This window comes from Salmo trutta, chromosome 20 (assembly GCF_901001165.1).
Source record: "Salmo trutta chromosome 20, fSalTru1.1, whole genome shotgun sequence".
In the NCBI taxonomy this organism is placed as follows: Eukaryota; Metazoa; Chordata; class Actinopteri; order Salmoniformes; family Salmonidae; genus Salmo; species Salmo trutta.
In genome coordinates this window covers 38,937,669-38,952,215 of record NC_042976.1, presented here as the reverse complement: position 1 = coordinate 38,952,215, position 14,547 = coordinate 38,937,669, and the positions used below count along the sequence as shown (strand labels likewise).

At 41.7% G+C, this 14,547-nt stretch overlaps 1 protein-coding gene across 5 annotated transcripts in view; it reads left to right on the top strand.

The window, feature by feature from the left end:
• rapgef4a (Rap guanine nucleotide exchange factor 4a) overlaps positions 1–14,547 on the top strand; it is a 53,855-nt gene that overhangs the window by 19,322 nt on the left and 19,986 nt on the right. For all 5 annotated transcript variants that reach the window (XM_029703188.1, XM_029703187.1, XM_029703186.1 and 2 more), the window contains 2 exons: positions 13,602–13,677; positions 14,157–14,221. In XM_029703188.1, coding sequence (XP_029559048.1) covers positions 13,602–13,677; positions 14,157–14,221 — 141 coding nt within the window. The remainder of the gene's footprint in view (positions 1–13,601; positions 13,678–14,156; positions 14,222–14,547) is intronic.

Sequence of the window (14,547 nt, the reverse complement as noted above, 5' to 3'; positions counted from 1 at the left end):
GAGAGGAAGGTGATCATTGCAAGAGTGAGCCCATACAGTAGATTGAACAGCAGGCATGAGGAATGTGCATTATTGTGTCGTAAAGAAAATAGGTGAATGACCTTCCACACATGGCTAATAGGAAAGAAGAGATGAAGCAAGATGCTATGCTGATGATACGTTGGTATTCATTCCCACTATGCCCATATAATAGGAAACGAAGTGATTGATGTTGTGCTTACTTGATGAAGTTAAACGGGCGTTCAGAGCGGCCTTCCTGATTGAGCTTTCGTAAACTACATTACCCCAATATGACAGTCCTATTTACAACTGACTAAAGTAATATTTAACGTGAAAACCATTTAGCATCTTGAAATTCTTATCATCTTCTGAACGATCATCTGCGGAACCTTCCACCTCGTGTCTGACACTGTGGGAGTTGGGATGGATAGGTTTTGCATGTGATTCATGCAAACCTTTGACCCCTATCTCCTAAAATCTGATCTAGCCTAAATACAGTACTGCTCCTAATGTACAGCAGAAAGCCTCTTTCGGTGAAGTGATACAGTAGGGCTGGCTAGGTAATCTGACACGGTGGTTAGGACACTTCCTTTGATGCCGTGGTAGGTGTGTCAGCCAGGCCGTCAATGAAGCTCTGTTGACCTGTCATGTCCTGTTGCATCAAATCTTTGATGGTTGGCTTGTTGTGTAGTGGCACACACTTTCATATGAATAATGTGGTGTATCTATCTGGTGTGAACGAGGCTTGCGGTTATGACCGGCATAATGTAATGTTGAAAGGTACACAACTTTACCAGTAGTTCAGTTGTTTTGAACTGGAATAGTCTTGTTTAAATGGACCAACCATTATGTGACACCATTACCCGCAACAGACAGAGCTGATCATGGTGTTTTTCCAACCCTGGTCATTCTGCAGTAGTTGGCATGTGAAAAATGAATTGATACTGTACATGTAATCCCATGTGAGTTGAAATAATGGAGGCTAATTTGAGAGATCATTCTAATGGATATTGCAGTTGTGAAGTTCTCTTTGTAATTACAGAGCAGAATCTCTGCTAATGGGATTTGGGCTAACTAATAAAATGAAGGGGTTAGAGTGACAAGAAAATAGGGAAATGGGCGAGAGTCAATTGCATTGTCGAGAACAGTCTATTTTTCAGTTGGTCCACAAGTCCTACTGTATTACTGTAAGATGAGCTGAGATAGAGTGTCTAAAGGCTTCTGCATGCTTCGGTTCGGCTGGCGCCTAGCCAAACTCGGCTAGGACAACAGATAGAGCGTGCTCGCAGACTCCCTTAAAAGACATTCGCTTGAAAAACTTGAAAAAAAAGCGACAATAGTTTTGTTTGTCCACGGTAGCCACTTCCTCACAATAGTCACAACCAATCTAAGATAACTCAAGAAAGTTATCATTACTTTTTAGCCGCAAATGTGTACATCTAAGTAAGGTGTTTGATGCAGTATTTCTCAAGTGAAAAAATGTGCATGAAAATGAGTCGCTGAATGACAACAAAGACTTTATTGAAGAATCACTACTGTTGACCAATGACCGATGTAGGGGTGTAGACTTCGGCTACTGAAATTCGGCCTGCCTCGAAAAAACAATGTGTGTGCACGAACAGCTGAAAAAACCCTTGCCGAAGACTAAAACGATCCAAATTTTGTCATTATACAGTATATGCTCAAACTGTAACGAACTGTTTCGGATGGGAAGCATGCAGATGCCTTTAGTGAGCTGATGAGTACATTTTCTACCCACTGTTTTTACAGATGAAGAACAATCAAATATACCGTACATTATTTTTGATGTTGTATCTATATTTCTTTTGTCAGGAGAGCATATTTTAAGGCTAACCTGGCAAAATAAATGATTGATCATGTATTTGATTGTTCCTCATCAGCATTGCTAAAAGCTTCCTATAGAAGCAAGTGCAGTAGGTCACAGGGGGAGAGTGTCGCTTTGTGTAAATGTAGTGTTTTCTGACACGCCTCCCACATAACAAAATACTACAGTTTACTATAGAATACTACAGTTCTTACTGTAGAATTCTGTAGTAAACTGTAATATACTGTAGAATACTATACTACACACTGTAGTATCCCTCATTCATGTGTAGTATTTTGTAAATACACTACAGTACGCAAAAACACTTTTTTGAAAACTATAGTGAATACTAGAGTATTTAATTTGCATATACACCCTGCCCATTCCCCTCCTCCATATCCCAATTTGTGCAAGAAACCTACATGCGGAGTATAGACCATATGGTTCCCTATGGTTATAGAAAATAGCAGAAGCTCTGAAATCTCCGTTCAGAACCCAGTCCTACCTACAGTACCTACAGGTAGTGGAACATTTGCTCTTTTAGTAAAGCCCCCCACTTCTATGTCAAAGACAATAAAACAAAAAACACGTTAATAAACACTACAGTAATGTCCCCAAAAACACTACAGTAAATAATACATTGTAAATTGGGTGGTTCGAGCCCAGAATGCTGGTTGGCTGAAAGCCGTGGTATATCAGACCGTATGCCAAGTGTAATACAAACTATTTATTTTTACTGCTCTAATAAAGTTGGTAACCAGTTTATAATAGCAATAAGGTACTTCTCTGGTTTGTGGTATATGGCCAATATACCATGGCTAAGGGCTGCATCTGTCGCGCATAAGAACAGCCCTTAGCCATGGTATATTGACCATATACCACACGCCTTCGTGCCTTATAAGTATACCGCACTACAGTCCACAAAAACAGTGCAGTAATTACAATAGTATATACTCTTTTTTTTACTACAGTATTTATACTATAGTAAACTACAAATACTAAAGTATATTACAAATACTAAAGTATATTACAGTAAATGATTCAGTATTCACTGTAGTGTTTTTGAGAACTACCTACCATAGTATACACTATAGTCTTTTTTTAATGTGGGCGCTAATCCCCATCTAAAATAACACCCCCACCCAGCCTCCAACACCCCACCCTTTCTCCATCAGCCAGTACCTCAGGGGAGAGACTTATTGGTCCAGTAGGGTCATTTAAGTGTTGGAGGCATCTCATGTGCACTGAATGCTTATTTGTTGCTCAGTTTAAGTGCTCCTCTCAAGACCTAGCCCTTTCATTTTCAACAAAGAATGATGGGCATGCTTACAGTAACTGATCCTGGAGGCTGTTTTTCTATGCCACTAATACAAATTCATTTACATTGAATAATTTATCAAAAAAGCATGCTGTTATATGCTTTTTCAGACAAATGTGATGATTAGGTCAGTTCTAAGATTGAATACATGCTGATATACAATGTCATGGTTTATGATACAATTTTTGCTCATATCTTGGTAACTCTCAAAGAGCATAGAGTTTTGGATTACATTAAGGGAAATGCTTTTAAAATCGGAAGTCATTGAGACATTTTCAAAAGGCTTCTTAATTGGGGGGAAAAGCTGTTTGCCTCTGAGGGGTCTTAAAGTGATTAGCTCTGGGTAGAATTGAATTTAGAATTGGACCTCTGGGAGCAAACTGACATCTGGTAACAAATGACTGGTTTGGCTTTCATTAGGTCTGTAGTGACCAAAAATATAAAGGATGGCAGGCAGCATTAATATGTTGCTAAATGCTCCTTAACCAGCTTCTACGGAGTCCCACCGTTCATTTAGGTGCTTAGCCCATTGTATTATGCTAGTGTCCATTGACCTGTTGTTGGACATGTTGTTACAGGGTATTGATTTAACAGTAATCCATTCCAGGAATGCTAATGCCCTCACAATAGTATATGCATTGGTTGAAGCTCAATGTGAAATTCTAATCTCTCTACTATCATATCTAAGCCAATATGACACCAATGATGATGATCATTTGCAAATCAATTTGATTGGAGGCACATAACACACTCCCCTCCTCTCGACATGAGCTGCCCGGGCGTTACTGAGAACCACATACCGAATTTTTAACAGGGTCATTAGCATTAGTAAAAGAAAATGCTATTTCTTGCCCGACCTAGCTCGATATCTAGGTGTCGGTTAAGAACGAGACTATAGCGTCTATAAAGTGACCATTAGACTTGCCACTTTTCGGAATCAATAAGTTTGTAGGGGCAACAGGTTTGATTACATTTTTAATTTGTCACTCTCATGTGCTCATTTCTTTCCATTAAGAACCAGAGATGTGCTACCTTTTTGTAGCATTTCTGACAATGCTAACATCTTTTCTCGGAGTTCTAAAACCGGACCAAAGCAGCTGGGTTGCGCAGCACCAGTGCTAGTAGCTAGTTAACACCAGTCGGATGAGAGGCAAGCTACAAGCAAAGGAAGCTAGCTATATTTTGCTTTGGAAGGTTTTCACATGGCTGAAGTCATCTGTTTAAACTGTTGGCCTTGACAGTTGCGTGTAATCAGAGCACAGACAAATAAGATAGCAAACATCCTTGGCTGCTAAGTTAGCCAGTAACGTTAAATAGCTAGCTACAAGCCAACAAGGCTGTAACATTAGCAGTATGGACAGATCGCAATGCACCAGCACAACTTAATCTTTAAAAATATATATATATATTTATTTAACCTTTATTTAACTAGGCAAGTCAGTTAAGAACAAATTATTATTTACAATGACGGCCTAGGAACAGTGGGTTAACTGCCTTGTTCAGGGGCAGAACGACAGATTTTGACCTTGTCAGCTCAGGGATTCGATCTAGCAACCTTTCGATAACTGGCCCAACGCTCCAACCAATAGGCTTCCTGCCGCCCCAAATATCTATAGAAATACAATATCGCCCACATTCTTCCACAAAGCACAGCTAGCTAGCTAGTAAGTAAAGTTAGTCAACATCAAACTTTGGGAAACTGCCATGCTGCTAATGTATAATAGAAGCAATGGGCATTGCTCATCTAACGCTAACATTACTCCATACACTAGTCAATCTGGCTTGCCTAGCAATGTAGCGAGCTAACATTACAGCCTTTTACTTTATGCATTGATTCAGTACTCTCACTCCTCTGTCAGTGCAATTTTCTTCATGTTATTATAATCCAAATATGCGCTGACTGATTGACATAGTGTCAAGTTGCTTTTCAATGTATTCCTGAAAACCTGAAGTCGCCATTCAAGTAAAAATAGCCAAGGGGGTGTGGGTGCATCCAGGTTAAACAACACAAACATCATTGCTTGCTTGCGTGACCTTTGCGCAATCAAAAGAAAATGTCATGCTTGCTTACTTGGTTAGCTATGTGACTGTTTTCAACGCATCAACTGTTTTAGACAATTTTTTAAAACTTTTTTAGGATAGGGGGCAGCATTCGGAATTTTAGATGAAAAGCGTGCCCAAAGTAAACTGCCTGCTACTCAGGCCCAGAAGCTAGGATATGCGTATAATTGGTAGATTTGGATATAAAACACTCTAAAGTTTCCAAAAATGTTAAAATAATGTCTGTGAGTATAACAGAACTGAAATGGCAGGCGAAAACCTGAGGAAAATCCATCCAGGAAGTGCTATTATTTTGAAATGTTTTTTTTTTCATTGAAAGCCTATCCACCATATAAATGGTTATGACCCAGATTGCATTCCCTATGGCTTCCACTAGCTGTGAAAAGTCTTTAGACATTGTTTCAGGCCTTTATTCTGAAAAAATGAGGGAGAATGAGCAGTTTCTTTGACTAGCTAGCACCCAGTGTCTTTCACTAATGCCTGCCGAACACCTGCCCTTGCCGTCGTTAACAGAACTACGGGAAACATGCTCTACAGGCAGGGGCCAAGGACACTGTCTACCGTTGTCCCTAGCTAGCTACCAGGTTTGTCCCCCCCCGCCTCTTCTTCTCTTGGGTCTGTCTGCGGGTTCGAATATTAAGCAACCTGCATACACATTGTTTGAAGTACAATAGACCAACATACAGTGCCTTCAGGAAGTATTCAAACCCCTTTACTTTTTCCACATTTTATTAGTTTACAGCCTTATTGGAAAATGTATTACATTTTTTCCTCTCATCAATCTACACACAATACAGGGTTTTAGACATTTTTGCTAACTTATTAAAAATAAAAAACATAAATATCACATTTACATAAGTATTCAGACCCTTTACTCAGTACTTTGTTGTTCTTCTCTGCAGATCCTCTCAAGCTCTGTCAGGTTGGATGGGGAGCATTGCTGCACAGCTATTTTCAGGTCTCTCCAGAGATGTTCTTTCGGGTTCAAGTCTGTGCTCTGGCTGGACCACTCAAGGACATTCAGAGACTTGTCCTGAAGCCACTCCTGCGTTGTCTTGGCTGGGTGCTTAGAGTCGTTGCCCTGTTGGAAGGTGAACCTTCGCCCCAGTCGGAGGTCCTGAGCGCTCTGGAGCAGGTTTTCATAAATGATCTCTCTGCACTTTGCTCCGTTCATCTTTGCCTCGATCCGGACTAGTCTGCCCGTCCCTGCCGCTTAAAAACACCCCCACAGCATGATGCTGCCACCACCATGCTTCACCATAGGGATGGTGCCAAATTTCCTCCAGATGTGACACTTGTCATTCAGGCCAAAGAGTTGAATCTTGGTTTTATCAGACCACATAATCTTGTTTCTCATGGTCTGAGAGTCTTTAGATGCCTTTTGGCAAACTCCAAGTGGGCTGTCATGTGCCTTTTACTGAGGAGTGGCTTCCATCTGGCCACTCTACCATAAAGGCCTGATTGGTGGAGTGCTGCAGAGATGGTTGTCCCTCAGGAAGGTTCTCCCATCTCCACAGAGGAACTATATATTCTTGGTCACCTCCCTGACCAAGGCCCTTCTCCCCCGATTGCTCAGTTTGGCCGGGCGGCCAGCTCTAGGAAGAATCTTGGTCGTTCCAAACTTCTTCCATTTAAGAATGATGGAGTCCACTGTGTTCTTGGGGACCCTTCCCCAGATCTGTGCCTCGACACAATCCTGTCTCGGAGCTCTACAGACAATTCCTTCGACCTCATGGCTTTGTTTTTGCTCTGACATGCACTGTCAACTGTGGGACCTTATATAGACAGGTGTGTGCCTTTCCAAATCATGTCCAGTCAATTGAATTTACCACAGGTGGACTCCAATCAAGTTGTAGAAACATCTCAAGTATGATCAATGGAAACAGGATGCACCTGAGCTCAATTTCGAGTCTCATAGCAAAGGGTCTGAATAGTTATGTTTTTAAGGTATTTCTGTTATTTATTTTTAATAAATGTACACAACTTTCTTGAAACCTGTTTTCGCTTTGTCACTCTGGGCTATTGTATGTAGATTGCTGAGGATATTTTTGTATTTAATCCATTTTAGAATAAGGCTGTAATGTAACCAAATGTGGAAAAAATCAAGGGGTCTGAATACTTTCCAAAGTCACTGTAGCTACTGTAGTAGGTCAAAGCTGTGTGCTGGAAAACCTTGGTAGAGCATGGGTGGAGTAGGCATTGTGGTGTTCATGTGAATTTTCTTTCTTTTTAGGCTTCAGACCAATGCCTAGTTTTCACTTAAAACATTGTTTTTTGTTTTTAATTTAGATTATGGTTGTTTGATGATTTATTTTACATTTACATTTACGTCATTTAGCAGACGCTCTTTTACAGAGCGACTTAGAAATTGGTGCATTCACCTTAAGATATCCAGTGGAACAACCACTTTACAATAGTACATCTATATCGTTTTTTTTTGGGGGGGGGGGGTTAGAAGGATTACTATATCCTATCCCAGGTATTCCTTAAAGAGGTGGGGTTTCAGGTGTCTACGGAAGGTGGTGATTGACTCCGCTGTCCTGGCGTCGTGAGGGAGCTTGTTCCACCATAGGGGTGCCAGAGCAGCGAACAGTTTTGACTGGGCTGAGCGGGAACTGTGCTTCCGCAGAGGAGGGGGGCCAGCAGGCCAGAGGTGGATGAACGCAGTGCCCTTGTTTGGGTGTAGGGCTTGATCAGAGCCTGAAGGTACGGAGGTGCCGTTCCCCTCACAGCTCCGTAGGCAAGCACCATGGTCTTGTAGCAGATGCGAGCTTCAACTGGAAGCCAGTGGAGTGTGCGGAGGAGTGGGGTGACGTGAGAGAACTTGGGAAGGTTGAACACCAGACGGGCTGCGGCGTTCTGGATGAGTTGTAGGGGTTTAATGGCACAGGCAGGGAGCCCAGCCAACAGCGAGTTGCAGTAATCCAGACGGGAGATGACAAGTGCCTGGATTAGGACCTGCGCCGCTTCCTGTGTAAGGCAGGGTCGTACTCTGCGAATGTTGTAGAGGATGAACCTACAGGATCGGGTCACCGCCTTGATGTTAGCGGAGAACGACAGGGTGTTGTCCAGGGTCACGCCGAGGCTCTTAGCACTCTGGGAGGAGGACACAATGGAGTTGTCCACTGTGATGGCGATTTATGTTTAGTTTCTTATTGTGTCAATAACTCAAGACAATTGATTGAGACAAAGTACTGCTCTAAATGACCCTTTTCTTGATTTTGTGTATTTTATTTTGTACCTGAGGGTCTAGTAGTAGGGAGACAGAATTAGCCTATAAAAGCTTAGCTCAAGAAATGTCATATTCTGACAGAGAAGCAGAGCTCTACTACACTCTCCTTGATATGGAAGCTCTCATATAATTAAATATGCAAATGGTTTCATACATTTTTTAAAACTATTTAAGTGATATACACTGAGTGTACAAAACATTAGCTATGATCCCTTATTGATGTCACTTGTTAAATCCACTTCAATCAGTGTAAATGAAGGGAAGGAGATAGGTTAAAGAAGCATTTGTAAGCCTTGAGACAATTGAGACATGGATTATTGTACAGTATATGTGCCATTCAGAGGATGCAACTCAATATTAGGCCTATACTGCATTGTTTGTTACATAATAGTCATTCTGCATGGCACAGCTACACTATAAGCCACTTATAATCTTATAGTCATACTCTGATTCCTCAGAGCAGGTATTCCCAAACTGGGGTATGCGTACCCCCAGGGATACGCGCAATGCAGTCAGGGGTACGCCAAATAAAAATGTGATTCACATTTTTAAACAGTCCATTTATATTTTCCAACGGGGCTATACATTTGGGTGAGGTTTTTTCTCGCCTGAGTAGCCTCGTTTCACTGCCAAAAATACAATTAAACCATCTAGTTTTCAGTGAAATAACAACACAATGTCAAATACAGGTAGCCTAGTCAAATAATTAACATCCAATCACATTAACCGTTACTCTCTCGTGGGAATTCCACTAACGGTCCATATGTAGCCAAACGTAGCTGCTGCTCATTCCGTTTGCTCGAAAATGGATAAATGGTTAAAAAAAGTAAGGCCCGCGTCCATAGAGACATACCAGCTCTACTGGTAGTACTGCTACTACCCGCAGTACTACACCTGCACCTGTTGATGACACAAGTTGTTCTGCTTCCACGAGCACTAACTACATTTGTTGTTAGCCCAGCTAGCATGGACACTGACAGTTGTGAATCTGATGCAGCTGAAGAGCTACTGTCCCCTTACCCGGGAACGCACCGAACAACAGACAGGGACGTTGGACCATCGAAGAGGTGCAAATATGATGAGAACTACATTGATTTGTGGTTCACTTATATTGGGAGTAGTGCCTTTCCTCAGCCACAGTGTGTTATATGTGCAAAAGTATTACCTCACAATTCTATGAAACCTTCACTCTTTCACAGACATTTAGAAACAAAACATGTCAATTTGGAAAATAAGCCACAGGAGTTTTTTGAGCGAGAATTAAGACAACTTTTGAGTAGTAAGACATGTATGAAAGCAACAGATACCATTAAGAAGAATGGGCTAGAAGTGTCTTATATGGTGAGCTACCGAGTGGCTAGGACAGGCAAGCCCCATACTATTGTGGAGGACTTAACTCTTCCTGCTGCCGCGGATATGGCTGGGACAATGCTGGGGGAAAAGGCCAAAAAACGATACAGACAATGCCTTCATCAAACAACACTGTTTCACAACACATCAGTGACATGGCAGGAGATGTTTTGAAACAATTACTGCTTCGCTTACAAGCCAGTGACTTCTATGCGTTACAGCTGGATGAGTCAACAGACGTGGCGGGCCTGGCACAGCTCCTGGTATATGTCTGTTACATTTATGGGGGGTCAATTAAGTAAGACATCCTCTTCTGCAAACCACTGGAAACCAGGACAACAGGAGAGGATATTTTTAAAGTACTGGACAGCTTTGTGATATAAAATGGACTTTGTTAGTCAAGATGTGTTGGTAACTGTCCTGGCTCAAAAACGAGACACAAGCTTAAAGTTTTCTTTACTGACCATCATTTTCACTTGTCTGACCGCTTGCATGATGACGAGTTTCTCACACGACTGGTCTATCTGGGTGATGTTTTTTCTTTCCTGAATGATCTGAATCTAGGATTACTGTATTCAATGTGCGGGACAAAATTGAGGCTATAATTAAGAAGTTGGAGCTCTTCTCTGTCTTCATTAACAAGGACAACACACAGGTCTTTCCATCATTGCATGATTTTTTTGTGTGCAAATTAACTCAAGCTTACGGACAATGTCAAATGTGATATAGCGAAGCACCTGAGTGAGTTGGGTGTGCAATTACGCAGGTGCTTTCCCGAAACGGATGACCCAAACAACCGGATTCATTATCCCTATCTTACCCTGCCTCCAATCCACTTACCTAGATTTGAACAAGAGAGCCTCATTGAAATTGCAACAAGCAAGGTTCTGTGAAAATCGAATTTAATCAGAAGCCACTGCCAGATTTCTGGATTGGGCTGCGCTCAGAGTATCCTGCCTTGGCAAATCGTGCTGTTAAGACACTGATGCCCTTTCCAACCACGTACCTATGTGAGAGTGGATTCTCGGCCCTCACTAGCTAAATAAAGGCACAGAGTGTGGGAAAGGATTTAAGACTGAGACTCTCTCCAATACAACCCAAATTGCAGAGTTATGTGCATCCTTTCAAGCACACCCTTCTCATTCTAATTAACCTCTGGTGAGTTATTCACAATTTTCGATAAACAAATAAGGTTTTATATGTAAGATGGTTAAATAAAGAGCAAAATTATGGATTATTATTATATTATTATTTGTGGCCTGTGCCATAAAAGCTCTTTGCCACTTCCCACACCCCGGGTTGTGACAGAAACTCACACTCATTCTTATGTTTAATAAATGAATCGTATAGTGTGTGTGTGTGTGGCAGGCTTACAATGATGTCAAAAAACAACATTTGAGAGTGTGCTGACCCTGGTGCTAGAGGATTACAGCAGCTGGAGGTAGAATGTTTGAAGGGGTACGGGACTATAAAAAGTTTGGGACCACTGAGGATCTCTCTACATGTAGGGTGAATGCGCTAATGCTTACAGACAGATATGGGTTGAGGCTAAAGCCAAGTAGTTGGAGTCTGTGCAGCATACATAGATAGGCCTACTCTACAGTACACCAGAAACCACTGGATCCTAGCTGTGTGTGCCTGTGCTCTGGTGGGAGGGACTACACACTAGAATATCAGTGCAGTGTAAAGAGAGCCAGACTTATTTTCAGAAGTTTGGACGCTTCCCTCTTGTGTGTGTGCATGTGTGAGTGTCTGTGTATGCGTTTTGTGTGTGCCTTGTTCAATCTTGGCGTAATCTGTTTGTAATGCCTTCTTATCTGTAAAGACTACAGATTGAGGCGATTTGATCAACTCGTAAGTCAACTACTCTCTGCCACAATCTGCTCATCCCCCAGTAATGCCATCATTAGTCAAATATGGCATGGAAAGCAAGCATATATAGTTGAACATTTGCCCATTTCTCACCATTGATTCCTTACTGTGGTTTTGTAGCCTGTTGTCCTGTATACACGTTGGCTATTGTGGCCTACAGCAATAGGCTTTTACTTCAAATGAAGCCACATGAAACGTGTATTTTGTTCTGTCCTTTTGAAATGCAGTGGGACACGGTGGAGCTTTTTGTGAGATGAAGGCTCATTTAAATGAGGCTGCAACAGTTGTAAAGCTTCTGAATGCTCATAACTGCCAGCTGGAGGTCTCAGCTGTGTATTTACATAGTCCTCAATGGCCATGTTGATGAAGAGAGTACAGGGGGAGCAGGAGTGGTGCGTGGGTAAAATCACCGGGGAAGCCAAGACAGAAGACAAATTGCGCTGTTTGCGGTTTGCGGTTTGCTCTGTAACCTGTTAGTTCATTATGCCTTGCCACCGTGATATATAGGCCTAAAGGCAGAGACAATAAGAAGACACAGTGGCAGAATAAATTCAACCACACCTTTGTTTCATCACAGCAATGTCTGTCCGGTGAAGTCCACTAAGCATATTGCATGTAACAAACAGCTGTCAAGCAAGTTAATGTTTCCGACATTTTCGGACTACTAAACAACTATTGATTTAGAACCACGGAGAGTTACCGCAAGTCACAAAGAACAGGAGCTGCCTCCACTATTCCAGCACCATTTCAACTTCAACATTTCAACATTATCTAATCACCTATGCTTAGTCTAATACAGTGACAACTAAAATATACCAACAACAATATAGTCCAGTCAACGTCAGCTAAATATGATGTGGCTGTCCATAGTTCTGATTTCTCTGTGTGTGTGTGTGTGTGTGTGTGTGTGTGTGTGTGTGTGTGTGCGTGCGTGCGTGCAAGTAGAAAAAACATGTTGATTCACCCTAGATGTAGAGAAACGCCAATGTCATCCACCTATTTTTCATGTTTATGAAACGGTCTTTGACTCTGTCATACAGTACCTGGCTAAAATGCTTGCTCACTAGCCTAAATACCTTTCGTCTGCAACGATTAGCCAGCTGGTAAACATTAGCCTACGACATCTAGCTACATATTGAACTTCCATCAGGGGCACAATATATGAATTCATAGTTGGATCAGAATCTCAGTTTATAATCATTGGCTAGTACGGAGAATTAAGTACAATCACAAGTCCAAATACCTATCTCCACCCATGGCTAATTTAGGAAAGGGATAATTTTAGCTAGCTAGCCACCAGAGGACAACAACACAACGAGATGCAACAATTCAAGTTTTGTCTGACAATTATGTTTCGCCTTTGATGTGATGTGATTTGGTGTGAAGCCAAATCCAGCCTGGCATCCATTGACACTTTTTTTTGGTGCGCCAGGACCATTCACAGATGAGCTCAGTTTCACTCAGGCCAAATGCTCGATGGCTTCCCTTGCAACAATGTCATACTCTTTTTGACCAGACAGCATCAGATAGATGGGCTACACATACAGAGACAGAGGGGCGCTGTTTCGCTCGTTCGGATGCTTTCTCCAGTGAAATACATTCAGCCTCTTGCAAATTGAAGGAAAATTATGAAACACAGAGAGAGGAAAGATAGATTATTTAATGTTTTTTTGTTGGTAAATTTTTTTGGGAAGACTGGCTTCCTTTGGCAGCCATGAATGCACACCAAGGGGGGGAGGGGGTCAAACACAGACACATAACAATACAATCCAAATAATTCTATTGACATAAACAGGTGACAATAGTTGACAATGACCTGCATCTTGAATTGAATTGCATCGACACACTAAAATAAACCTTGCAGTGTTGAGGATTTGGCTTTTGTGGCTGGTCCCACCATGTCTAAGTATAAAACCGTTCTTCTGTCTTCTGTGTCTCTGTAGAAATATCGTCAGTGCATGGCTGGACTGCTTGCCCCACCCTATGGAGTTATGGAAAGTGGTGGACGTAGCACTGACAGTGAGTACAAGAGCTACAGTGACATCAGTAATGTTCACCTACCGTAAAATGCTCCGTACTGGGCCTACCTCTCGCCTTTAATATGAAATCAGCAATATCAGCAGTCTTCAAGTCAAGTCTAAGAATACCCTCAGATAAGGTTTTGAAGTGAAATGACTAATGATGTTTTTCCTGAAGGCTAAAACACACACACACACACTTCTTACTGTACAAATCTCCCTTGGGGACTGTTCGATGATATTATGTAACTCACTCCTCAAGGAGATTCTAGTCGACACATACTGTATCTACATTCAACATAGCATCGAGATTATGTATTGACATCTGTCTAAGTATATTTGCGAACATGCACCAATTGTTGCAGATAAACAAGTGCTGATGTGCAGTATGGGATTTATTTTGTGTTGCTTTGGCTTTAAACTCAAGACTTCATTTTTTAGGAATGACAACAAGTGCCATTTTTCTATTTTCTTATTCAGGAATGTCTGACAAAGAGAACATAAGCAGCAACTCTTTTGGATCCATCTCTAAACATCTGAATAAGGTACGGTAGTGTCTCCTGAACACAAAACATCGTAATGATTTAGTTTCACCATCAAACATCGTCCACTATCATCATCATCCAAAAAGCACTGTATGATGCTGCAGTAACCATGTAATCTTGGCAGCCCAGAGACAATATCTAACGTAAACAACCAGGTACTCATCTGTGTACGAGAGATTAGTGACCACTTTATGTGAAGTGAGTATCATCCAGATTGAACGCTGTTGTGAATGGCAGAGTGACAGTGGGTGGCAAAGCGATGGTTGTTTACTCATATGTGCTTGCTGCTTACCTGGATCCTGATCTAACAACATCCTCTGCAGTTG